This window comes from Melanerpes formicivorus, unplaced genomic scaffold, assembly GCF_026170545.1.
Source record: "Melanerpes formicivorus ecotype bairdi unplaced genomic scaffold, bMelFor1.0.p_v2 SCAF_56, whole genome shotgun sequence".
NCBI lineage: Eukaryota > Metazoa > Chordata > Aves > Piciformes > Picidae > Melanerpes > Melanerpes formicivorus.
Genome location: NW_027142408.1, coordinates 464,686 through 489,777, shown reverse-complemented (window position 1 = coordinate 489,777; position 25,092 = coordinate 464,686). Strand labels below are relative to the sequence as shown.

The following is a 25,092-nucleotide window of genomic DNA, read 5'->3' as shown; positions in this document are numbered from 1 at the left end:
CCCCCCGGCCCCCGCCGGGTCGCTCCCTGGCCAGCCGGACGGGGCGGTGCTCAGAGCCATCTCTCCTTTAATGTCAGGATCTCTCAGGCTTTGCTGTTGCCTTGGCCGGAGGCAGGTCCCCGCCAGTGCCCCCCAGGGCCGCCAGTTCCGAAGGGGCAGGGCCCTGGGAGAGCCAGCTCTTGCCCGGTAGTGGTTTGCCCAGGGCTGCTGGAGCCAGCCTGGGAGGGGGCAGGTCCAAGTGCCAGCTCTCCCCTTTCCACAGAGCCCCCCAGGAAGGTCCTTCCCCTTCCAGCAGTGTCCTTCCGCGTCACTGTCCCCCCAGAGTCCCTCCAGGGTCCGTGAGCTGCCCCTAGGAGCCGGGGTGAGGGCAGGAGTGTCCCTGGGCTGTGTGGCTTTTCCCATCCTTCTTCCTCCCGTTCCTCCTCCTCCTCCTTCCCGAGGGATCCTGCTCTAGCTCCGGATTGCTGTCTTCCTGTCCCGGTCTTTACTCTGTGGAGAAGAAGGGGGAGGTGAAGGTCAAGTTCAAACCCATCCTGGAGACAGGAGCTTTGCCAGGACACCCATCCTCACAGGTGCCACCACCAGCCCCCCACGGCATGTCCCCAGGGCTCAGCAGGAGCCAGGGGCTGGCTCTGCCCCACAGCCCTGCTCCTGCAGGTGCCTTCTGCCCTGGGCCTCCCTCCTGCCAGACACCCAGAACTTCCACCACACTGTGCCGTGACACCATCCCATGGCCATGACACCATGCCATGTCCCCACCACGGTCACTTGTCCAGCCACCAGCCTCCTGAGCCCTCTGCTTGCTCAGAGGTAGCTCAGGTAGGACAGGGACCTTCCAGCTACGGTCTGGGGCTCCGCATCCCTGCCCTGTGCTCAGCACCTTGCTGTGCTCAGCTGAGGCCCTGCAGACACTAAGCTGTCCCTGTCCGGTCACCGTCCGTGGCGTGCAGGAGACCTTCCTGTGCCACCAGGGCCAGAGAGGTCCCAGCCCCAGCACTGCCACTGCCCAACTGACACAGCTGCACAAGTCCACCAGCGCTACCGGCGCCGCCCCAGCTGCCACCGGCGCTGCCCCAGCTACTACTGGCACTGCCCCAGCTGCCACCGGTGCCGCCCCAGCTGCCACCAGCACTGCCCCAGCTGCCACCGGCGCCGCCCCAGCTGCCACCACTATCACCAGCACTGCCCCAGCTGCCACCGGCGCTGCCCCAGCTGCCACCGGCACTGCCCCAGCTGCCACCACTACCACCGGCACCGCCCCAGCTGCCACTGGCGCCGCCCCAGCTACTACTGGCACTGCCCCAGCTGCCACCGGCGCTGCCCCAGCTACTACTGGCACTGCCCCAGCTGCCACCGGCGCCGCCCCAGCTACTACTGGCACTGCCCCAGCTGCCACCGGCGCTGCCCCAGCTACTACTGGCACTGCCCCAGCTGCCACCACTACCACCGGCACTGCCCCAGCTACTACTGGCACTGCCCCAGCTGCCACCACTACCACCGGCACCTTCCCAACTGCCACCGGTGCCACCCCAGCTGCCACCACTACCGCTGGCACTGCCCCATCTACCACCGGCACCGCCCCAGCTGCCACCGGCACCGCCCCAGCTGCCACCGGCACTGCCCCAGCTGCCACCACTACCACCGGCACCGCCCCAGCTGCCACCGGCACTGCCCCAGCTGCCACCGGCACCACCCCAGCTGCCACCGGCACTGCCCCAGCTGCCACCACTACCACCGGCACCGCCCCAGCTGCCACCGGCACCGCCCCAGCTGCCACAGCACTGCCCCAGCTGCCACCACTACCGCTGGCACTGCCCCAGCTGCCACCGGCACCGCCCCAGCTGCCACCGGCACTGCCCCAGCTGCCACCACTACCACCGGCACCGCCCCAGCTGCCACCAGCACTGCCCCAGCTGCCACCGGCACTGCCCCAGCTGCCACCAGCACTGCCCCAGCTGCCACCGGCACTGCCATCAGTAACACCACCATCACTCCCCTGCACTGTCACTGCCACCACCACCAGTAACACCACCATCACCAGCAGCACTGATGCTAGCACCAGCACCACCACACCACCTCCACCATCCCCAGCACCACCATTACTACCAGCACCTCCAGCACCACTGCTGTCACCCCCACGCCCCCCCTGCCTCATCTCCCTCCCATCTTTCCCCCACCAAAGGCACTTCTCCTTCCCAGTTGCCCCCATTAGAGCCTCTTCTCCTCAGTGCCAGTTGCCCCCACCAGCACCTGGCCTTTCCACCGGTTACCTCCCAGTGTCCCAGACTGGTGCTCAGGTCCAGCCGTGGTGCTGGGACCCTTCCCCCAGCCACACGTGCAAGCCCCTGCTTTGTTCTGGGGGGGGGATGGGGAGGACTGGGAGCTGTTGAGCTCTAAACTGGGGGGGTGGGGGGGAGGGGGGGGATGGGGAGGACTGGGAGCTGTTGAGCTCCAAACTGGTCACATTAAGTTTCCCAGATGTTGGGGCCCCAGGAGCCCCCGGTGCCGTCTGGAGAGGAAATGGGGATTGGGAAAATCCCGCCGCAGATTTTCCCCCCTCTCACCTTCCCTTCCGCTGTAAATTAACTGGGAGGCTCTGGGAGATACTGGGGGAGGAGGGGCAGTGCTAGTGCTGGGGGAATCTGGGGGGGAGGAGGGGGAGTGGTGGTGGAAACTGGGGAGGGGGGAGATGAAGTTGCTGAGCTCCTGGGCTCTGCTCCTGACTCCCCACCCTGGCAGCTCCTCACCTGCTCCTGGCTCCATAGGGGGAAAGAATATGGGGGGTGGGTGTGGAGCTTCCCATGGAGACCCAACAGAGTCCCCCAGAGAGGGAGATCCCACAGAACCCTCATGGAGATCTTGTGGAGACTTCCACAGAGACTTCCATAGAGTCCCCCACAAAGTCTTTCATGGACATCCCCCAGAGTCCCCATGGAGACCCCCCCAGAGTCCCCATGAAAACTCCACAGAGCCATCATGGAGTCCCCACAAAGCCCTCACTGAGTCCCTCATGGAAACTCCCACAGAGCCCCCCCAAGGTCTCTCATGGAGACCCCAAGTTGTGGTGAGCCTGCTTTGGGTCCTCTCTGTGGGCTTGGTGGCATGGTGACCCAGCTTCAGGTCATGGTGACCCTCCTCTGGGTTGTCCCATGGGCTGGGTGGCATCATAATCCTGCAGGATTACTCTGGTCTGGGCTCTCCTTCTTCTCCAGACCCTTCCCCAGCTCCCTTGCCCTTCTCTGGACACCTCCAGCCCCTCAAGGTCCTTCTTGGTGTCAGGGGCCCAAAGCTGAGCCCAGCACTCCAGGGGTGGCCTCCTCTGTGCCCCCAGTCCATGGGCACCATCCCTGCCCTGCTCCTGCTGCCCAGCCTGAGGCTGCTCCCAGCCCCAGTGGCCTTTCCCAGCAGGCAGCTCCCAGCCTTTGGCCAGCTGCTGAGGGTCAGACCTCAGTGGGGTTCCCCCAGGGGAGCTCCCTGGTTGGCCCTTCCACGGAGGGGACCATCCCAGGGTTGGATCCCATTTGTGGTACGGGGGGGCTGCTGGAAACGGAGGGAATCAGGACTGATGGAAAAGGGGGAATGGGAATCCATAGGAATCACTGCCAAAGTGCTGTTGAGAGGGTATAGGGACTGAGGGAAAGGTGGCAGTGGGAATTGATCAGAATTGATGGGAAAGTGCTGATGGGAATTGGTCAGAAATAATGGAAGAGCAGCAGTGGGAATTGATTGGAATATGGTGGCTGGAGTTGATGCTGAAGTAGCTATGGGAATGGACTGGGATTGATGGGAGTGTGGTGATGGGAATGGACTGGGATTGATGGGAATGGATGGGGATTCCCAACAGGCTGGGAACTGGAACCAGGGGAATTTCCCAGTCCAGCTCCATAGGACCTTCCCCACCTGCAGCTTCTGGGTTTGAATTGGCATGCTACCAGCTGGACCAGCTTGCTGGAAGCCATGGTTGGTGTCCCTCACCCATGGGGAAGGGCCTGGGGACACCTTTGATCTCCATGCTCAGGCAGAACCAGCCCCAGGCTGAGTCTCCTCCCACTGACCCCAAGGTTTAGCAGCTCAGAGCTCAGCAGCAGATGCCAAGAATCCTGGTGGTCTCTCGAGCTTGGCACAGGACATGGTGAGGTGGATGAGGAAGGTTTAGGAGCTTTCTGCTCGACAGTGCTCAAGCTCTCAAGAGTTTGCTCATGGCTGGGCCCACCTCATGTGTCATGATGCTACCTTCTCCTCCCTCGGGTTCCTCAGTGGGGTTCATTTGGTCCAAAGGTGTCTTCAGCTGCCACCTCTACACCTCTGCCTCACCCTCAACCTCTCCTTCACCTCTGAGACCTTCCCCATGAAACAGCTTTGAAAGACCAACTACCCTTGGAGGCACAACCATCTCAAGTAGGGCTTGGTGCTTCTCACAGCCACCTTCTCCCGGCGCTCCCCACCGTGGCTGCCCATCCCTGCCAACTTCTGCCCCATCCACCTCTCAGGAGAACCCTGGGAAGAGCTGCAGGCCCCAAACACCCCAAGTCCTCTTTCCCAGCACCTCCAGGGAAGATCTGCTGGGGCAAGCAGGACCATACTGGGGACCCATGCCACACAGCTGGTGGCACTGGTCCCTGGAGCTTCCCAAAGCCGCTGCTGAGCTGGGCTCGTGTCCTGCTCCACCTGCCCGCCCCAGCAGTCCATGGAAGGTGTTGGGCAGTGCCAGGTGGGCATGGAGACAGCCTGAGGATGCTGGGAGGAAAAGGCTGCCCCAAAAACTTGGAGTTGAGAGCCAGGAGTTGGGGCAGACTGGGAAACCAAGTCAACCCTCCTGGTTCCCTGGCACTCGTGGGACAGAGCTGCTGGTCCCTGATGCTCAAGGAGTACCTAGGTGGTGGTGGCCTCAGTTTCCCCCACCCCTGTCCTGGGATGCTAGGTTCATGGTCCTCACCCAAGCAGGTGGAGCAGCCTGGGAGCCATCCCAGTTGGCAGCATGGTGGAAGCAGGAGCCCCCTCTGCAGCCATCCCTGCTGCCCAGTCCCTCTGTCCCTGGGGCAGACGTGGCCTCTTCCCAGACTTTTCTCTTCCTGGTGCTTTTCCAGCTCCTGAGGTCCTCACCCCAGGAGGCTTTTCCCTTTCTCCCAACCCTTCTCCTTTCCACCAGCTCCTTCCTGCCACATTTCCAGTTGGCTCCTGGGGGCTTTGGGCCACAGATTTGGACCTGCTAAAGGGAAGCACCATGTTTGCCATGCTGGCTCTCAGGTTCTCCAGCTCCTGTCCCACCCGAGCTGCTGCTTCTCTCCCAACCAGCCCAACTCACACCGTCCCCCTGCCAGCTCCCTGACCTCATCCCTACATCTCCATGGCTTGAAACACCTGGAGATCCCACCACCCAAAATCCACCCCAAGCTCCTAGGGTCTTTGGGCAGCAGATTTGGACCTGCTGAATTGAAGCACCATATTCTCCTTGCTGGTTTTCAGGTTCTCTAGATCCTATCCCACCCAGGCTGCTTCTACTTTCCCGACCATCTCAGCTCACACCATCCCCTTGGCAACTCCTTAACCTCATCCCTAGATCTCCATGGTTTGGAACACCACCAAAATCCATTGCTCATCCCTACACATCCATGGCTTGGAACACCTGGGGGTCCCACCACCACCAAAATCCATTCCTCATCCCTATGTCTCCATGGCTTGGAACACCTGGAGATCCCACTACCAAAATCCATTGCTCATCCCTACACATCCATGGCTTGGAACACCTGGAGATCCCACCACCAAAATCCATTCCTCATCCCTGTGCCTCCATGGTTTGGAACACCTGGGGATCCCACCACCACCAAAATCCATTCCTCATCCCTATGTCTCCATAGCTTGGAACACCTGGAGATCCCACCACCAAAATCCATTCCCCATCCCTATGTCTCCATGGCTTGGAACACCTGGAGCTCCCACCACCACCACCACCACCACCACCGTCCACTCTCTGTCCTTACACAGCCATAGCTTGGAACACCTGGAGACACCCCCCTCCCCCAAGACCCCCTCCCCAGCACCCACTCACCAGCTTCCTCTGGTTGCTGAGGCAGAAGGTGCAGATCTGTTTGGGTTGGGCGTTCTCGGCGTCGCGCCCGGCGGGGCTGCCGCCGGCGCCGCCGTGGTGGTAGAAGGTGGGGGTGGTGTGGCAGGGCTGCCCGTCCCCGCAGGCTTCCCCCACCAGCAGCACGTTGCCCAGGTGGGAGATGTAGCTGGAGGCCAGCCTCAAGGTCTCTATCTTGGAGAGCTTCCTGTCGGCGGGCTCGGTGGGGATGAGGGTGCGCAGGGCGGTGAAGGCGGTGTTGACGCTGTTGGTGCGGTCGCGCTCCCGCGCGTTGGCCGTGTGCCGCTGCCGGGGCTCCCTGCCCAGCCTGCTGCCCCCCTTCTTGGCGCCCCCGCGCTTCCCGCCCTTCAGCTCCTCGCCGTAGCCTTCGCTCTCCAGGCGGTGGTGGTGGTGGTGGTGGTGGTGGTGGCGGTGGTGGCGGTAGGGCTTCTCCTCCGAGCCCGAGCTCTCGCTGCCGTTCTCCTCGTCCTCCGACAGCATGCTGATCTCGGGGTACAGGTAGCGGCTGGGCGCCGAGCGCAGCATGGTGAAGGACATGCCGGCCCCCCGGGGGGCCCTGCCGACGGCCTGCTGCCTGCCGACCTCCCGGCTCTGCTGAGCCGCAGCTGCCCTGCCTGAGCCGCTGCTGCCCTGCCTGAGCCGCTGCTGCCCTGCCTGAGCCGCTGCTGCCTGCCGACCTCCCGGCTCTGCTGAGCCGCTGCTGCCCTGCCTGAGCCGCTGCTGCCTGCCGACCTCCCAGCTGTGCCGAGCTGCTGCTGCCTGCCAACCTCCTGGCTGTGCCGAGCTGCTGCTACCCTGCCGACCTCCCGGCTCTGCCGAGCTCCTGCTGCCCTGCCGAGCTCCTGCGCTGCCCCCCTCGCTCTGGCTGACTTCCTCCGGCTCTCGCTGGTGTTGTCTGCCGAGCTCTTGCTCCTGCTGACCTTCTCCTTGCTCCTTCTGACCTCCTCTGCCAACCACTTCCTCCTCTGCCGACCTTCTTGCCCTTGCTGACCCCCTCCTCCTCTTCCAACCTTGCTCTTGCCGATCTCCTCTGCTGACTTCCTTGCTCTTGCCGACCTTCTCCTGCTCTGCCGACCTCCTCCTTGCTCTTGCCAACCTCCTCTTCCTCCTCCTTCTCCTCTCCTACCAACCTTCTCACTCTTGCCAACCTCCTCCTCCTTCTCCTCCTCCTCCTTTTCTACCAACCTCCTTTGCTCTTGCTGACCTCCTCTTCCTCTGCTGACCTCCACCTGCTGCTGCTGACCTCCTCTTCCTCTGCTGACCTCCTCCTCAGCTCCAGGTGCTCATGCTGCTTCCCCAGTTGGGATCCAGGAAGCCCTGACTGGGAGTTTTGTGGTGATGGATCCCTGTGGTCTGGGGCTCCCCTGTCTCACCTCAGGCTCCAACTGAGAGGTGTCCCAGTGGTGGGTCCCTGTGGTGCCGGCGTTGAGCTCCAGCTGGGAGGTGTTGCAGCAGCGGGTCCTTGTGGTCTGGAGAGTGCCAGCTAGCACTGAGGTCTGACTGGGAGATGTCCCACTGCTGGATCCCTGTGGCTTGGGGAGCTGCAGCTGGGAGGTGTTGCAGTGGTGGCTCCCTGTGGTCCAGAAAGCCCCAGCTGGTGCTGAGCTGCAGCTGGGGGGTGTTGCAGTGGTGGCTCCCTGCGGTCCCTGCTGGTGTTGAGCTCCAACTGGGAGATGTCCCAGGGTGGGTGCCTGTGATCCGGGCAGCCCCAGCTCACCTCCGGCTCCAGCGGGGAGGAGCTGGAGTTTGGGTTCTCTGTGATCCGGGCAGCCCCAGCTCACCTCCGGCTCCAGCGGGGAGGAGCTGGAGTTTGGATCCCCTGTGGTCCGGGCAGCCCCAGCTCACCTCCGGCTCCAGCGGGGAGGAGCTGGAGTTTGGATCCCCTGTGGTCCGGGCAGCCCCAGCGGGGAGGTGCTGCGGCGCTGGCTGCCGGGGCCGCAGGCTCAGGGGGTGCCGGTGGTGGTGGGCAGGGCTGGTGGGTTCCTCTCCCCCCACATCCCAAGGCTGGGAAGGAGCCGGGCAGGAGCCAGCGGGAATTTTTATAGGAGCAGGCTCGGGGCTGAGGAGCAGCAGCAGCTCCAGCTCCTCCTCCAGCTCCTGCTCCTCAGGCTCTGCCCACCTGAGCTCCCCCCCGGTTAACCCTTCAGGGCTCTGCCCGGACTGGGGGGTCCTGGGGGGCTCCCGGTCCCCATAACCGGTCCCCATAACCGGCTCCAGCTCCTCCTCCAGCTGCTGCTCCTCAGGCTCTGCCCACCTGAGCTTCCCCCCCAGTTAACCCTTCAGGGTCTGCCCAGACTGGGGGCTCCTGGGGGGAGCTTCTGCTCCCCGTAACCAATAACCTGTCCCAGGAACTGTTCTCTATAACCTGTCCCTGTCCCTGGGCCCCATCACTGGGCCCTCTAACTGGTCCCAGTAACCTGTTCCCATGACTGGTCCCAGTAACCAGCTCCAGCTCCTCCTCCAGCTCCTGCTCCTCAGGCTCTGCCCACCTGAGCTTCCCCCCCAGTTAACCCTTCAGAGTCTGCCCAGGCTGGGGGGTCCGGGTGGCATCCTGGGGTAGGGTGGCAGAGGCTGTGGTGGGTCCAATCCCAGTGGGCATAGAGAGGTGGGACACCCCCCCCCCCCGACTTTCTGAGACCCCCCAGGCCCTCTGAGGCCCCCTGAGACCTCCTTGAAACCTTCCAGACCCCCTCCCCCCCTTCTCAGTCCCTTCTGCTGCTGCTAATGGGGCAGAGAAGAAGGAATTAACCCTTCAGGAACTGCCCACCGGTACACTTCTGTGTGCTGCACTCCTGCTGCTCTTATCTGCCTTAATTAGTTGGCTTTGGTTGGCTTTAATTGGCTTTGGCTGGCTTTGGTTTCCCGTCCCACACATGTGGGAGATGCTCCTGGCCCCAGAGCCTGTCCCTGTAACTGGTCCCAGTGACCTGTCCCTATAACCAGTCCCCTAACTGGTCCCAGTGACCTGCCCCTATAACCAGTCCCCTAACTGGCCCCAGTCACCTGTCCCTATAACCAGTCCCCTAACTGGTCCCAGTGACCTGCCCCTATAACCAGTCCCCTAACTGGTCCCAGTGACCTGCCCCTATAACCAGTCCCCTAACTGGCCCCAGTCACCTGTTCCCTAAGGTGTGGGGCTGGGACCCTGCACCCAGCCTCCAGATACCAGCCCAAAGGTCTGGGGCTTGGACCCCATATTTAGGATAGCTGCAGGGAACCCATGGACCTCTCAGCTCCTGCCCACCTCCTCCTGTCCCACTGTTCTGGGGGACAGCTCCCCCCCAGCAGCAGCTCCAGCCCTGGGGACAGCTGCTGAGGCCCCCCTGCTCCCCCAGCACACCCCCATCATGGCCTTGCAGACCACCTGCTCTTGCTAGGGCACTGAGAGGCAGCGGTTGACCTCCACTGGAGGTGAAGTCCCAGGTGTCCTCTCAGCTCCAGTGGGGTCTGTGTCCCCTCCAGCACGGGATTGTCACCTGGGGTCGGTGTGGTGCTCCCACAGCTCAGCAGCAGCTTCTGCTGGCCAAGGCACTGTCGGCTCCTCGCTGTGGGTGTGCTCTGGAAGCCCCAGCTCCTGCAGGCAGCTGCTTTTGGTTAGCTCCTGGACTAAGGAGCTGTCCTCAGCTTCTCTCCAGGACCTTCTCCAGAGGCAGGCCCTGGGCTCCTGCCTTCCTGGTGAGGAGCACGTCCCTGGCCTGCAGGCCAGGAGCAGCCAGGATCCCATCCCAAAGGTGTGGGGCTGGGATGCTGCAGCTGGGGGGGCTCCAGGATCCCATCCCAAAGGTGTGGGGCTGGGATGCTGCAGCTGGGGGGGCTCCAGGATCCCATCCCAAAGGCGTGGGGCTGGGACCTTGCACCCAGGGTGGATCCAAGATCTTATCTTGAAGGTGTTGGTCTTGGATGCAGATCCTGAGGCTCAAACACCTCCCAGTCCAGGGAGGGGACTCGTGTCAGACCCCTTGGGGCCAGCGCTCCTTAATGTCATGATTCATCATCTGGCTGGGCAGATTGAGGCACCCCTGGGTGGCTTGGAGGTGGCACCAAGTTGGAGGAAGTGTTGAGCTGCTGGAGGGCTTGGAGTTCCTGCTGGAGGATTTGAAGGCTCTCCAGAAGGTTCTCCAGAAGGTTTGAGGTTCTCCAGAGGAATCTGGCTGGACCAATGGGACAAGGCTCACCAAGGCCAAGTGCTGAAGAAGGGGAAGGGTCTGGGGAACTTGTGAGGAGCAGCTGAGGGAGCTGGGGGTGTGGAGCCTGCAGCAAAGGAGGCTGAGGGGAGACCTTGTGGCTCTCTGCAAGCCCCTGAGAGGAGGCTGCAGCCAGCTGGGACTGAGAGCTCTTGTGCCAAGCATTGGGCCAAGAGGAAGCAGCCTCAGGTTGCCCCAGGGGAGGTTGAGGTTGATCATGAGGAAGAATTTCTGCCCCTTGAGGCTTGTGCAGGCCTGGCCCAGGCTGCCCAGGGCAGTGCTGGAGTCCCCATCCCTGCAGGGGTTTCCAAGCTGTGGTGCTGAGGGCCATGGAGTGGTGCTGCCCTGGCAGTGCTGGGTCAGTGGTTGGGCTCCAGGAGCTTGGAGCTCTCTGCCTCCCCAGCCCACTGCCTGGCTCCCAGTGTAACCGGGCTTGCTGGGTGTGCTGAGCCCTGCCCCGCTGGAGTCTGGGCTGTGCTCAGCTGCCGCTGGGGACACACTCAGGAGGGGTCCCTGCGGCGCCTCCCCGGCCCCTGCCCGCTGCCAGCCCGGCCGGGGGGCGGTCTGGGCCGGGGGGGGCGGTCTGGGCCGGGGGGGGCCTGGCCCTGCCCCACTTTGTCCTCCACGTGGAGCGGATATTTTCAGGAGAAGGCTCCTTCCTCCAGCTTCTCCAGCTGCCAGGAATGTGTGGCCAGGAATGTCCAGCTCCATCCAACAACAACTTCCAGCCATGACGGCAGCTCCCGGCTCCGCTCCGGGCCCCCCGCCCCCCCCCGGCCCCACTCGCAGCTCAGGAGAGCTCTTAACAGCCCCGGGGGCAACTGGGGAGAGTGGGATGGGGCCCTGCTGGGCTGCTGCTGCTGCTGCTGCTGCTGCTGCTGCTGCTGCTGCTGCTGCAGCCTGCACGGGATCCAGCCGGCAGGGATCTGCTCCCTGCTCTGGGGGCAGGGATGGAGAGGTGGATCCCAGTGCTGGGCAAGGAAGTGGATCCCAGTGCTGGGAACTGGACTGGGAAAGGAACTGGATCCCAGTGAGGGCAAGGACCTGGATCCCAGTGCTGGGAACTGGCCTGGGAAAGGAACTGGACCCCAGTGCTGGGAAGGTGTCGTAGTTTGGGCTGGGAGGGGCCAAGGATCTCAGTGCTGGGAACTGGGCTGGGAGGGCTCAAGGATCCCAGTGCTGGGAACAGGACTCTTCCAGTCCAACCCTTCCATGCTTCCTTGCAGATGTCTCCTTCCCAGGCAGGGCAGCAGCTCCTGCCTGGCCACCACCACTCAGGTGTCACCACTGCTGCTGGGCATCTCCCCAGCATCTCCCTGGGCCATGCTGGGACATCCCAGGGGCAGGAAGCTGCAGGGCTCCAGGAGACCTCTTGGCCAAGGTCTCTCCTGCTACCAGCCACAGGATGAGGCTTCCAGAGCTGACATCCCCATGGCCATCTGTCTGTCTGCATGACCCTCAGCTGGGCAGCTGCAGGAAGGCTCTCCCAGAAGGTCCTAGGAGCCCCTGAGCTCTTGGTCTGGAGCCTCTGAGCTCCAGGGACCTTTGTGTCCTTCACAAGTGTTTATGGAGACCAGATGGTGCCAGGGGACAAGGTGATCCCTGACTGCAGGGTGTGGGGGCACAGGTCACCCTCACACCTCCAGCTCATGGGGGCTGCGAGTGGGGATGAGGTCACTGAGGTCTGCAATGTGGTGGCAGCCAGGAGAGCCTGGAGGAGCCTTGCTCCTGGCCAACCTCATGAAAGCTCCAGGCTGGGGGCAGAGGGGCTGGAAAGGGCCCAGTGGGAAAGGCCATGGGGGGTTGGTGACAGCAGCTGGAGAGGAGCCAGAGAGTGCCCAGCTGGCCAAGGCCACCAGCAGCCTGGCTTGTGGCCAGCATCAGGGACAGAGGACAAAGAGTGCAGTGGCATCTCCAAAATGTGTCCATGGTGCCAAGTTGGCCACCCCACCCCCAGCAGTGCTCTGGTGGCAGGGACAAGGGCTTGGAGAAGCTCCTCTCTCAGGCCAGGCTGGGAGAGCTGGGGTTGTTCAGCCTGAAGAAGAGGAGGCTCCAGGAGACCTTTTGGTGGCCCTCCAGGACCACAAGGAGGCTCCAGGAGAGCTGGGGAGGGATCTTCATCAGGAGGTGTTGTGGTGGTTCCAGGGGTGCTGGGTTTGAACTGGGAGAGGGAGATGGAGCCTGGAGCTGAGGCAGAAATCCTGCCCTGGGAGGGTGTGGAGAGCCTGGCCCAGGCTGCCCAGAGAGGTGGGAGATGGCCCAGCCCTGGAACCATCCCAGGTCAGCTTGGCTGGGGCTGTGAGCAACCTGCTGTGGCTGGAGATGCCCCTGCTGGGTGCAGGGGTTGGACTGGAGGAGCTTTGCAGGTCCCTCCAACCCAACCTGGTAGATGATTCTCTGACTCGTGGCCATGTGCAGACCCCATTGGCCTTGGAGCCAAAGAGCAGGAGGAAGCTAAGGAGCAGGAGGAAGCCAAGGAGCAGGAGGAAGCTAAGGAGCAGGAGGAAGCCAGGGAGCAGGAGGAAGCTAAGGAGCAGGAGGAAGCTAAGGAGCAGGAGGAAGCCAGGGAGCAGGAGGAAGCCAGGGAGCAGGAGGAAGCCAAGGAGCAGGAGGAAGCCAGGGAGCAGGAGGAAGCTAAGGAGCAGGAGGAAGCCAGGGAGCAGGAGGAAGCCAAGGAGCAGGAGGAAGCCAAGGAGCAGGAGGAAGCCAAGGAGCAGGAGGAAGCTAAGGAGCAGGAGGAAGCCAGGGAGCAGGAGGAAGCCAGGGAGCAGGAGGAAGCCAAGGAGCAGGAGGAAGCCAAGGAGCAGGAGGAAGCCAGGGAGCAGGAGGAAGCTAAGGAGCAGGAGGAAGCCAAGGAGCAGGAGGAAGCTAAGGAGCAGGAGGAAGCTAAAGAGCAGGAGGAAGCCAGGGAGCAGGAGGAAGCTAAGGAGCAGGAGGAAGCCAGGGAGCAGGAGGAAGCCAGGGAGCAGTAGGAAGCCAAGGAGCAGGAGGAAGCCAAGGAGCAGGAGGAAGCCAGGGAGCAGGAGGAAGCTAAGGAGCAGGAGGAAGCCAGGGAGCAGGAGGAAGCCAAGGAGCAGGAGGAAGCCAAGGAGCAGGAGGAAGCTAAGGAGCAGGAGGAAGCCAGGGAGCAGGAGGAAGCCAAGGAGCAGGAGGAAGCCAAGGAGCAGGAGGAAGCTAAGGAGCAGGAGGAAGCCAGGGAGCAGGAGGAAGCTAAGGAGCAGGAGGAAGCCAGGGAGCAGGAGGAAGCTAAGGAGCAGGAGGAAGCCAAGGAGCAGGAGGAAGCTAAGGAGCAGGAGGAAGCCAAGGAGCAGGAGGAAGCTAAGGAGCAGGAGGAAGCCAGGGAGCAGGAGGAAGCTAAGGAGCAGGAGGAAGCCAGGGAGCAGGAGGAAGCTAAGGAGCAGGAGGAAGCCAAGGAGCAGGAGGAAGCTAAGGAGCAGGAGGAAGCTAAGGAGCAGGAGGAAGCCAAGGAGCAGGAGGAAGCTAAGGAGCAGGAGGAAGCCGGGGAGCAGGAGGAAGCTAAGGAGCAGGAGGAAGCTAAGGAGCAGGAGGAAGCCAAGGAGCAGGAGGAAGCTAAGGAGCAGGAGGAAGCCAAGGAGCAGGAGGAAGCTAAGGAGCAGGAGGAAGCTAAGGAGCAGGAGGAAGCCAGGGAGCAGGAGGAAGCTAAGGAGCAGGAGGAAGCCAGGGAGCAGGAGGAAGCTAAGGAGCAGGAGGAAGCCAAGGAGCAGGAGGAAGCTAAGGAGCAGGAGGAAGCCAAGGAGCAGGAGGAAGCTAAGGAGCAGGAGGAAGCCAGGGAGCAGGAGGAAGCTAAGGAGCAGGAGGAAGCCAGGGAGCAGGAGGAAGCTAAGGAGCAGGAGGAAGCCAAGGAGCAGGAGGAAGCTAAGGAGCAGGAGGAAGCTAAGGAGCAGGAGGAAGCCAAGGAGCAGGAGGAAGCCAGGGAGCAGGAGGAAGCCGGGGAGCAGGAGGAAGCCAGGGAGCAGGAGGAGCCATGGTCGTGTTGCCTTCTGCTGGCCCAGGCAGCCAGGGCTGGCGGGGTGCTGGTGCCTGGGGGTGGGGAGGGCCCTGGCAGCCGCTGGCTGGAAAATGTGAGGCAGGTTCCTGTCTGCTGGCCGCAGGCTGGGCTGGGCCTGGCCACGCAGCTCGGCGGCGCCCGCAGCCTCCGGCCTGCCCGCTCCACAGCGCCCTGGGGCAGGGCTGGCGAGCCCAGGAGCCCAGCGGGTGCCACCTGCCGTGACCTGAGCGTGGGGAGAGGGGGCTGCATGCCCACCACGGGAGGTTGTGCTGCTGACCTCCTCACCCCCTTGCAGCTTTGGGGCTCGGCCCTTGACCTCCGGCTCTCCCCCGTCCTGGTGAAGTCCTCTCCAGCCCCGCGCTGGCGGCGCGGCAGGGCAGGGGGTGTCAGCAGCCCGCAGATGGGGGGTGGTGAGCTCCTGCTTGGAGGGGTTGGGGTAGTTTGGTGGCCAGAAAGTTGAGGGTCTGCCCTTCTGCTGTGCTCCAGGGAGACCCCACCTGCAGTGCTGGGGTTAGCTCTGGAGTCCTCAGCACAGGAGGGACATGGACCTGGTGGTGTGGGGCCAGAGGAGGCACAAAGATCATCCAAGGGCTGGAAGCCCTCTGCTGTGAGGCCAAGCTGGGAGTTGTTGGGGTTGTTCTATCTGGAGAAGAGAAGGCTCCAGATCTTCTGGTGGTCTTGCAGGACTTCAAGGGGGCTCCAGGAGAGCTGGGGAGGGACCTTCATCAGGAGGTGTTGTGGTGGTTCCAGGGGTGCTGGGTTTGAACTGGAAGAGGGAGATGGAGCCTGGAGCTGAGGCAGAAATCCTGCCCTGGGAGGGTGTGGAGAGCCTGGCCCAGGCTGCCCAGAGAGGTGGGAGATGGCCCAGCCCTGGAACCATCCCAGGTCAGTTTGGTTGGGGCTGTGAGCAACCTGCTGTGGCTGGAGATGCTCCTGATGGCTGCAGGGGGTTGGACTTGGTGCCCTTTGAAGGTCCTTTCAACCTTCAAGCTGCCCCTGAGCCTCACTCCAAGCTGTACCATGAGCTCTTCATGCCTGTAGATGGACAAGGTGGATGGAAGCAGCAGGGTCCAACCTGTAGCTGGTCAGGGGGTGGACATCCTATATCTGCCTGAGGTCATGGAATGCCAGAATCCCAGCTTGGAAGGGACCTCAAGGATCATCTGGTCCAACCTTTCTTGGCCATAGCCTGGTCCAACCCACCCCTCTCCTGTCTCCTCTGGCGTCCCCTGCAGGACATCCGCAACACGGTGGGGAACATCCCCATGGAGTGGTACCAGGACTTCCCTCACATCGGCTACGACCTGGATGGGAAGAAGATCTACAAACCCATCCGGAGCAAGGACGAGCTGGACATGTTCCTGGAGAAGATGGAGAACCCAGACTACTGGTGAGCACCTGGGGGAAGACCGCCGCGGGGCGTGGGGGGATGTGAAGGGGGCTGCGGGGAGCGTGTCCAGGGCTTGGATCTCCCCAGCCCGGGGCCTGCAGAGAGGTTGCAGAGCTCAAGGCGTGGCCCTCGGGCTGCGGAGTGAGGGCGGCCTCGGGCCGGGCTCCCCGCAGGAGAACGGTGCAGGACAAGATGACCGGCGCCGACATCAGGCTGACGGACGAGCAGGTGGAGCTGGTCCATCGCCTCCAGAGGGGGCACTTCGGAGACCTCCACTTCGACCCCTACGAGGTGGGGGCTGGGGCAGGGCTGCGGGGGCACCGCGGGGCAGGGCTGCGGCGGTGCCGTGGGGGTGCCGTGGGGCAGGGCTGTGCGGGTGCCGTGGGGCAGGGCTGCGGGGGTGCCGTGGGGCAGGGCTGCGTGGGTGCTGTGGGGCAGGGCTGTGCGGGTGCCGTGGGGCAGGGCTGCGGGGGTGCCGTGGGGCAGGGCTGCGGGGGTGCTGTGGGGCAGGGCTGCGGGGGTGCCGTGGGGCAGGGCTGCGGGGGTGCCGTGGGGCAGGGCTGCGGGGGTGCTGTGGGGCAGGGCTGCGGGGGTGCCGTGGGGCAGGGCTGTGCAGGTGCCACGGGGCAGGGCTGCGGGGGTGCCGTGGGGCAGGGCTGCGTGGGTGCCATGGGGCAGGGCTGCGGGGGTGCTGTGGGGCAGGGCTGCGGGGGTGCCGTGGGGCAGGGCTGCAGGGGTGCCGTGGGGCAGGGCTGCGGGGGTGCCGTGGGGCAGGGCTGCAGGGGTGCCGTGGGGCAGGCGCGGGCGCTGTGGGTGCCACAGCAGAGCCTTGGTGTCTCCCCAGCCTGCTGTGGACTTCTTCAGCCACGAGGTGATGATCCACCCGGTGACCAACCGCCCCGCCGACAAGAGGAGCTTCATCCCCTCCCTCGTCGAGAAGGAGAAGGTGAGAGAGGCCTGCGGGCACCTGGCAGGGGCTGGCAGCACCTCCTGGCCACGTGCAGGCCTGTGCCAGGCTCTGTCCTGCTGCGGCAGCTCCTGGCCACGTGCAGGCCTGTGCCAGGCTCTGTCCTGCTGCAGCAGCTCCTGGCCACGTGCAGGCCTGTGCCAGGCTCTGTCCTGCTGCGGCAGCTCCTGGCCACGTGCAGGCCTGTGCCAGGCTCTGTCCTGCTGCGGCAGCTCCTGGCCACGTGCAGGCCTGTGCCAGGTTCCCCAGTGCAGCCCCAGCAGACCCCAAGGCAGCAGAGCTGTGCTCAGCAGCGTGCATGTGCATCCTCACTCCCACATCTCCTCTCCAAGCCTCCTGTGCCTCTGGGGGTTGAGCTCTCCTTGCCCCACAGGTCTCCAAGCTGGTCCATGCCATCAAGATGGGCTGGATCAAGCCCCGCAAGCCCAAGGATGATTCACCAACCTACTATGACCTGTGGGCCCATGAGGATCCCAACTCCATCCTGGGCCGCCACAAGATGCATGTCCCAGCACCCAAGATGAAGCTGCCAGGCCATGAGGAGTCCTACAACCCCCCCCCAGAGTACCTGCTCAGCGAGGAGGAGGTGACCTGCAGAGGACACCTCTGCCAACACAGGCAGCTTGGTGGTGCTGGCTCCATGGGGAACTCTGCTCAGCTGGGGGAGGGAACTCTAGGAACCACGTTGAGATGAGATGGCACCTTGCAGCGTGCCCAGCTGGCCAAGAAGGCCACCAGCAGCTGGCCTGGAGCAGCCCCAGGCTGGGCAGCAGGAGCAGGGCAGGCATGGTCCCCATGGACTGGGGACACTGGGGAGGCCATCCCTGGAGTGCTGGGCTCAGCTTTGGGCCCAACTCCCAGAGGACCTTGAGGGGCTGGAGGTGTCCAGAGAAGGGCAATGGAGCTGGGGGAGGGTCTGGGGAACTTGTGAGGAGCAGCTGAGGGAGCTGGGGGTGTGGAGCCTGCAGCAAAGGAGGCTAAGGGGAGACCTTGTGGCTCTCTGCAAGCCCCTGAGAGGAGGCTGCAGCCAGCTGGGGCTGAGAGCTCTTGTGCCAAGCATTGGGCCAAGAGGAAGCAGCCTCAGGTTGTCTCAGGGGAGGTTAAGGTTGGCCATGAGAAAGAATTTCTGCCCCTTGAGACTTGAGCAGGCCTAGCCCAGGCTGGAGAGGTTTCCAGGCCCTGGAGCTGTGGTGCTGAGGGCCATGGTGTGGTGGTGCCCTGGCAGTGCTGGGTCAGTGGTTGGACTCCAGGAGACCTCTCCCACCCCATCCCATGGCTCCAGTGAAGATGAAGTTAAAGCTGCTCCAGGCCCTCAAGTGCTGGGGTGATGTTTGGTATCTCACTGTCATCAACCACTGCAGACTGGTTGTGGCTGGGCTGCCCCAGCAGGTGCTGGAGGCCCCAGCAGCCCTGGTGACCCCTTGGTGTGGTGTGCCCCCCGCAGAAGCTGGCCTGGGAGCAGCAGGAGGCGGCGGAGCGGAAGCTGAACTTCCTGCCACAGCGCTTCGGGAGCCTGCGGCAGGTGCCGGCCTACCCTCGCTTCATCCACGAGCGCTTCGAGCGCTGCCTCGACCTCTACCTCTGCCCCCGGCAGAGGAAGATGCGGGTGAGCCAGACCCCTCCCACCACCCACCCCCACAGCTGGCATGGGCACCTCTGGGACCCCTTCCTCTTGCTCCTCATCAACCTGCCCCGCCGGCCCCAGCTCCTGCACAGCTTCTGAGCTTGCACGAGGTCACCACAGCTTCCAGGAGCTCTGCCCTGCGGGTGTGCCCCAGCTTGGAGCTCCAAGCCTGGACATGTTGGCTCCTTCCAGGAGCTCTGCCCTGCGGGTGTGCCCCAGCTTGGAGCTCCAAGCCTGGACATGTTGGCTCCTTCCAGGAGCTCTGCCCTGTGGGCCTGCCCCAGCTTGGAGCTCCAAGCCTGGACATGTTGGCTCCTTCCAGGAGCTCTGCCCTGTGGGTCTGCCCCTGCTTGGAGCTCCAAGCCTGGACATGTTGGCTCCTTCCAGGAGCTCTGCCCTGTGGGTCTGCCCCTGCTTGGAGCTCCAAGCCTGGACATGTTGGCTCCTTCCAGGGGCTCTGCCCTGTGGGTCTGCCCCTGCTTGGAGCTCCAAGCCTGGACATGTTGGCTCCTTCCAGGAGCTCTGCCCTGCGGGTGTGCCCCAGCTTGGAGCTCCAAGCCTGGACATGTTGGTCACATTCTGACTTGGGGCTGTGGGATACTGGTGCCAGGGTGGTGGAATCTGGTTGTATCTCAACACCTCCTTCTTGAAAGTCAACATGGACCTCAAGCCCAGTTTGCTGCAGGGCTTCTGAGCTCGGATGAGGCCTCAACACCTCCTTCTCACAGGTCAATGTGGACCCTGAAGACCTGATCCCCAAGCTGCCAAAGCCACGAGACCTCCAGCCATTCCCCACCACCCAGGCACTGGTGAGTGGAGTGTGTGGAGATGGTGGGGCTGGTGGGCATGTTGGTGGCACTGGGATGTGTCCAAGATCCTCCAGGTGAGACCATCTCTGGGCCTGCTTGGAGAAGATCTGCCCTGGAGGGCCTGCAGGTCTGGGCACGCTGCTGCAGAGAGACTCCAAGAAGGACCCTGAAGGGCTGGAGACGTCCAGAGGAGGGCAAGGGAGCTGGGGAAGGGTCTGGAGAACTTGTGAGGAGCAGCTGAGAGAGCTGGGGGTGTGGAGCAAAGGAGGCTGAGGGGAGACCTTGTGGCTCTCTGCAAGACCCTGAGAGGAGGCTGCAGCCAGCTGGGGCTGAGAGCTCTTGTGCCAAGAGGAAGCAGCCTCAGGTTGCCCCAGGGAAGGTTGAGGTTGGCCATGAGAAAGAATTTCTGCCCCTTGAGGCTTGTGCAGGCCTGGCCCAGGCTGCCCATGCCTGGAGTCCCAATGCCTGGAGGGGTTTCCAGGCCCTGGAGCTGTGGTGCTGAGGGCCATGGGTTGGGGGCAGTGCTGGGTCACTGGGTGGACTCCAGGAGCTCAGAGGTCTCGCCTGGCCCAGCCCATCCATGACTCCACACAGGAGCTGGTGGCACTCAAGTCTCTCCATTCCTCCACCCAATGACCCCAGGTCTCCTCTCTCTCCTTGCCCAGCCTGGTGGCTCAGGGAGGTCCTCAAGAAGGATTTTCTGGGCTTCCTGGTGGCCTCACCCACCTTTTGTCCCCCTCCCCAGATCTACCGAGGCCACACCAGCCTGGTGCGGTGCCTCAGCGTCTCTCCCAGTGGCCAGTGGCTGGTGTCAGGTGAGGAGCCAGTGCCCAGGGCCCTTCCCAGGCTGGGACAGCCCAGGGGGCGCACTGGGAGCTGCTGGGATTGGGGGGCTGCTGGGGGTTGGGAATTCCTGGAATCCAGGGAACTGCTGGGATCGGGGATCTGTTAGGATCCAGGGATCTGCCAGAGGCTGGGCAGAGCCTGGCTCTCAGGAGCATCTGGGAATTCCAGGGATGCAGAGTTGCTTTTTTTAGTCCTTCCCAGCTGCCAGCTCCCAGCTTGCTTGACTGTGGAATTCCTGGCTGCTGGAATTCCTGGCTGCAGGCTGGGAACGTGGCTGAGCTCAGGGCCTAAAAATAACAGACTGGGAAAAGGAAGGGGGGAGGGGAGGGGGGAGGAAAACAGCACCCCGGGGCCCCACTCACAGCTACCTGCTGCCCCTGGCCCAGCTCTAGCACAGCCCAGTGTAGCCCAGTCCAGCTCAGCTCAGCCCAGCCCAGCACAGCCCAGTCCATCCCTGGAGGGGTTTCCAGGCTGTGGAGATGTGGTGCTGAGGGCCATGGTTTGGTGGCGCCTTGGGCTGATGGTTGGACTCCCTGAGCTCAGAGGCCTCTTCCAGCCCTCCTCATCCCCTGAGAAGCAGGGCTGGGCCATGCCATCCCCGGGGCAGTGTCCCCTGGCAGGGGCTGTCCCTGGGCCTGTCCCACCCCAGGCTGTCCCACAGGCTCCGATGATGGCACGGTGAGGTTCTGGGAGGTGTGCACAGCTCGCTGCATGAAGACCCTGCCCGTGGGGGGCGTGGTGAAGAGCGTCGCCTGGAACCCCAACCCCACCGTCTGCCTGGTGGCCATCGGCGTGTGAGTGTCCCACTGCCACCTTCTCCTGCCTCCTTCAGCTGCAGCAGCTGCTGGAGCTCCTCTCCCAGAGCCTCTCCAGGCTACAAGCAGCACCTAAGCTTGTGGGCACCTCAGCAGTGAGGGTGACCACAGTGCAAAGCCACCTCTGCTGCCATCACCCAGCCTCCTCCTTCCTGTGCTGGCACTCACTCTTCTTGTGACAGCATGGTGGCTCTCCCTCTTCTCATGCTGGCCCTCATTCTTCTCATGCTGGTGCTCTTTTCTCATATGCTGGCCCTCACTCTTGTCATGTTGGTCCTCATTCTTGTGACGTCCTTCATTCCCATGGTGGCTCTCACTCTCCTCCTGGTGTCCCTCACAGCATCCCCCACGGCTCTCCCCACAGCCCCGGCCCTGTGCTGGGGCCATCCCATGGGGCTTCTCCTGCCGGCTGGTGGCCCTGAGCCTTCCCCTCCTCTGGGTGCAGGGAGCAGTCGGTGCTGCTGGTGAACCCCTGCCTGGGGGACAAGCTGCTCTATGGAGCCACCGACCAGCTGCTGGAGTCCTACGTGGCGCCGGAGGAGGAGCGCGTCCAGCCGGTGCGGTGGGTGCCAGCCAGCGCCGAGGAGCACGGCAGAGGGATCCGCCTGGTCATCCAGCACAGCAAGGTGTGTGTGCAGTGTGCCTGGGGGCGCTTGGCTGCTGGGGGGGATGGCTGACCCCTTCAGGTGGGGGTTGACTCCGTGGGGTGGTGATGGGCTGCATGGGGTGGCAGTGACTCTGTGGGGTGGCAGTGACTCTGTGGGGGTGGTGATGGGCTGCATGGGCTGGTGGTTGACTCCATGGGGTGGCAGTGGCTCCGTGGGGTGGCAGTGACTCCATGGGGTGGTGATGGGCTGCATGGGGTGGCAGTGACTCCGTGGGGTGGTGATGGGCTGCATGGGGTGGCAGTGGCTCCGTGGGGTGGTGATGGGCTGCATGAGGTGGCAGTGGCTCCGTGGGGTGGTGATGGGCTGCATGGGGTGGCAGTGGCTCCGTGGGGTGGTGATGGGCTGCATGGGCTGGCAGTGACTCCATGGGGTGGCAGTGACTCCGTGGGGTGGTGATGGGCTGCATGGGCTGGCAGTGACTCCATGGGGTGGCAGTGACTCCGTGGGGTGGTGCTGGGCTGCATGGGGTGGTGATGGGCTGCATGGGGTGGCAGTGGCTCCGTGGGGTGGTGATGGGCTGCATGGGGTGGTAGTGACTCCATGGGGTGGCAGTGACTCCGTGGGGTGGTGATGGGCTGCATGGGCTGGCAGTGAATCCGTGGGGGTGGCAGTGACTCCGTGGGGTGGTGATGGGCTGCATGGGGTGGTGATGGGCTGCATGGGGTGGCAGTGGCTCCGTGGGGTGGTGATGGGCTGCATGGGGTGGTGATGGGCTGCATGGGGTGGCAGTGGCTCCGTGGGGTGGTGATGGGCTGCATGGGGTGGCAGTGGCTCCGTGGGGTGGTGATGGGCTGCATGGGCTGGCAGTGACTCCGTGGGGTGGTGATGGGCTGCATGGGCTGGCAGTGACTCCGTGGGGTGGCAGTGGCTCCGTGGGGTGGTGATGGGCTGCATGGGCTGGCAGTGACTCCGTGGGGTGGCAGTGGCTCCGTGGGGTGGCAGTGACTCCGTGGGGTGGCAGTGACTCCGTGGGGTGGTGATGGGCTGCATGGGCTGGCAGTGACTCCATGGGGTGGCAGTGGCTCCGTGGGGTGGCGGTTGCCCCCTGGGCCGGTGGCGGCGCTGCCTGTGACCCTGGGCTGTGCCCTGGTGGCGGCAGGCGGTGAAGCAGGTGACGTGGCACGGCAAGGGGGACTACCTGGCCAGCGTGGTGTCGGACAACAGCAGCATGCAGGTGCTGATCCACCAGAGCAGCAAGCGCTGGAGCCAGAGCCCCTTCCGCAGGAGCAAGGGGCTGGTGCAGGCCGTGCTCTTCCACCCCACCAGGCCATACTTCTTCGTGGCCACCCAGCGCTACGTCCGCGTCTACAACCTCCTCAAGCAGGAGCTCACCAAGAAGCTGATGACCAACTGCAAGTGGGTGTCCAGCATGGCCATCCACCCTGGAGGTGAGTGGTGGGCTTGTGGGAGCCTCAAGGAGAACCTCGGTGTCTTCCTAAGCTGAGGTGCAGCACCCTGGGCGGCTCTGGAGGGGCAGGAGCGGAGGGCGAGGTGGGCGAAGGATGGAGCTCAGAGGGTTGTGATCTGTGGGGCAGGGTCTAGTTGGAGGCTTGGAGCTCAGGGGTCAGTCCTGGGCTCAGTCATGGCCAACATCTTCATCAATGAGCTGGATGAAGGGAGCTTATGGGCCCCCAAGCACTCCCTCTGGACTGGATGATCTCCAGAGGTCCCTTCCAACCCCCACCTTGCCAGGCTTCTGTTGCCTCCAGTGATCCCAGTAACTCCCAGTTCCTTCTCCCAGGTGACAACATCATCTGTGGCAGCTATGACAGCAAGCTGGCCTGGTTCGACCTGGACCTCTCCACCAGACCCTACCAGCTGCTGCGGTGAGGCCTGGGGCTGGGACTGCCCTTTGAAGAGCTCCATGAACCTTCTCCAGCCCCACCACGGCCCCCAGGGCCTCTTTCCAGGGCTGTTCCCTCTCCTGGGAGCTGGAACTGGGATGGAGCCTTGTGGGACCGTCCCCAGAGCAGCCAACTCTGCCCAGAGCATTGGTGTCTCCTGGTTGCCACTTGTGGGGTGGGCAGTGGTGACCTCCTGGAGCTCAGCTGGGCCAAAGCCTCTGTGGTGGTTGGTGCTGGGCTGGTTTGAGCTGCCCACAGCATGTCCCAGTTACAGAGGACATGGTGGGTCACAGTGGAGACTGGGGTCTTGGTCAGACCCAAGCCAAGGGTTGGGATAGGGACAGAACATCCAACAGGTGTCCATTGTGCAGAGGAGCCAGAGTGCCCAGCTGGCCAAGAGGGCCACCAGCAGCTGGCCTGGACCAGCTTCAGCAGCTTCAGGGTGGGCAGCAAGAGCAGGGCAGGGATGGTGCCCCTGGGCTGGGGGCACAGGGGAGGCCACCCCTGGAGTGCTGGGCTCTGCTTTGGGCCCCTGACTCCAAGAAGGACCTGAGGGACTGGAGGTGTCCAGAGAAGGGCAATGGAACTGGGGGAGGGTCTGGGGAAGGGTCTGGGGAACTTGTGAGAAGCAGCTGAGGGAGCTGGGGGTGTGGAGCCTGCAGCAAAGGAGGCTGAGGGGAGACCTTGTGGCTCTCTGCAAGCCCCTGAGAGGAGGCTGCAGCCAGGGGGGGCTGAGAGCTCTGGTGCCAAGGGCTGGGCCAAGAGGAAGCAGCCTCAGGTTGCCCCAGGGAAGGTTGAGGTTGGCCATGAGGAAGAATTTCTGCCCCTTGAGGCTTGTGCAGGCCTGGCCCAGGCTGCCCAGGGCAGTGTTGAGTCCCCATCCCTGGGGGGGGTTTCCAAGCCCTGGAGCTGTGGTGCTGAGGGCCATGGTTTAGCAGCAGCCTTAGCAGGGTGGGCTCATGGCTGGCTCCTGGTTGGGTTGATGCTCATGAAGCTCGCTCCCAGCCCAAGCCACCCCGCGCCCCCCCGCTCTCCGCAGGCACCACAAGAGGGCGCTGCGCAGCGTCGCCTTCCACCGCCGGTATCCTCTCTTCGCCTCGGGCTCCGACGACGGCTCTGTCATCGTCTGCCACGGCATGGTCTACAAGTAGGTGTCCTCGGGAGCCGCCCGGGCCTGCGGCACAGCTCCAGCTCAAGCTGCAGAGCCCTGGAGCCGCTGCTGGGGACGCAGCTCCTGTGGGGTGGCCCCGTGGGAGGGAGGGAGGGAGCCCCACGCTGACCTTTCTCCTCCTCCACAGCGACCTCCTGCAGAACCCCCTGCTGGTGCCTGTCAAGGTGCTGAAGGGCCACCTCATCACCATGGACCTGGGCGTCCTCGATGTCCTCTTCCACCCCACCCAGCCCTGGGTCTTCTCCTCTGGTGCCGACGGCACTGTCCGGCTCTACACATAGTGTGGTGCCAGCCCAGCCCCCCCCCCCCAGCCCCCCCGGGCCAGAGGCCACCAAACCCTGCTGAGAACTTTGCTCCTGCAAGCAGGCTTTGGGGCCTTGCTCATTAAATGTCTTTGGGTACAGCCCTGGCTCCTTGGTGTCCCCCGGGACTGGCTGGGATGGGTGGAGCTCCTGGCACGGCTGCAGCCCCCTGGGGCTTCCCTGGGACCTCCTTGGCTCCAGCCTCCACACCCCCAGCTCCCTCAGCTGCTCCTCACAAGTTCTCCAGACCCTTCTCCTGGGTTAGGCATCTCCATTCCTCCCCTGGAGCGGCCCAGGTGGAGAGAAGGGTGGTGAGACACAGGAAGGGTGGAGGGGTGGCAGAAGATGGGATGGAGTTGGCCTCAGCCCTCCTCAGGG

At 63.7% G+C, this 25,092-nt stretch overlaps 2 protein-coding genes across 2 annotated transcripts in view; one reads left to right on the top strand and one right to left on the bottom strand.

Moving 5' to 3' along the window:
- The window catches only part of BOP1 (BOP1 ribosomal biogenesis factor), a 50,606-nt gene extending 25,791 nt beyond the window's left edge, over positions 1 to 24,815 (top strand). Inside the window, exons 4-16 of the mRNA XM_068161092.1 lie at positions 15,514 to 15,668; positions 15,842 to 15,959; positions 16,513 to 16,614; positions 17,009 to 17,221; positions 18,080 to 18,241; positions 18,988 to 19,068; positions 19,814 to 19,883; positions 20,576 to 20,708; positions 21,175 to 21,355; positions 22,497 to 22,785; positions 23,139 to 23,223; positions 24,281 to 24,388; positions 24,540 to 24,815. Coding sequence (XP_068017193.1) covers positions 15,514 to 15,668; positions 15,842 to 15,959; positions 16,513 to 16,614; positions 17,009 to 17,221; positions 18,080 to 18,241; positions 18,988 to 19,068; positions 19,814 to 19,883; positions 20,576 to 20,708; positions 21,175 to 21,355; positions 22,497 to 22,785; positions 23,139 to 23,223; positions 24,281 to 24,388; positions 24,540 to 24,693 — 1,851 coding nt within the window. The 3' untranslated portion in view covers positions 24,694 to 24,815. The remainder of the gene's footprint in view (positions 1 to 15,513; positions 15,669 to 15,841; positions 15,960 to 16,512; positions 16,615 to 17,008; positions 17,222 to 18,079; positions 18,242 to 18,987; positions 19,069 to 19,813; positions 19,884 to 20,575; positions 20,709 to 21,174; positions 21,356 to 22,496; positions 22,786 to 23,138; positions 23,224 to 24,280; positions 24,389 to 24,539) is intronic.
- On the bottom strand, positions 62 to 8,036 carry SCX (scleraxis bHLH transcription factor). Its single transcript, XM_068161095.1, has 2 exons — positions 6,050 to 8,036; positions 62 to 489 (listed from the first exon to the last, which is right to left on the bottom strand). Exons 1-2 carry the CDS (start codon positions 6,620 to 6,622, stop codon positions 451 to 453), a joined length of 612 nt encoding a protein of 203 aa, XP_068017196.1. The 5' UTR covers positions 6,623 to 8,036; the 3' UTR covers positions 62 to 450.
- Positions 24,816 to 25,092: the final 277 nt, after the last annotated feature.

What these genes read in the sequence shown, in the direction of transcription:
- SCX (XM_068161095.1), bottom strand. Translation starts at nt 6,622, where the DNA reads ATGTCCTTCACCATGCTGCGCTCGGCGCCCAGCCGCTACCTGTACCCC. An exon ending in TCAGCAACCAGAGGAAGCTG is followed by an intron (nt 490 to 6,049) that starts GTGAGTGGGTGC and finishes TCTTCTCCACAG; the next exon opens with AGTAAAGACCGGGACAGGAA.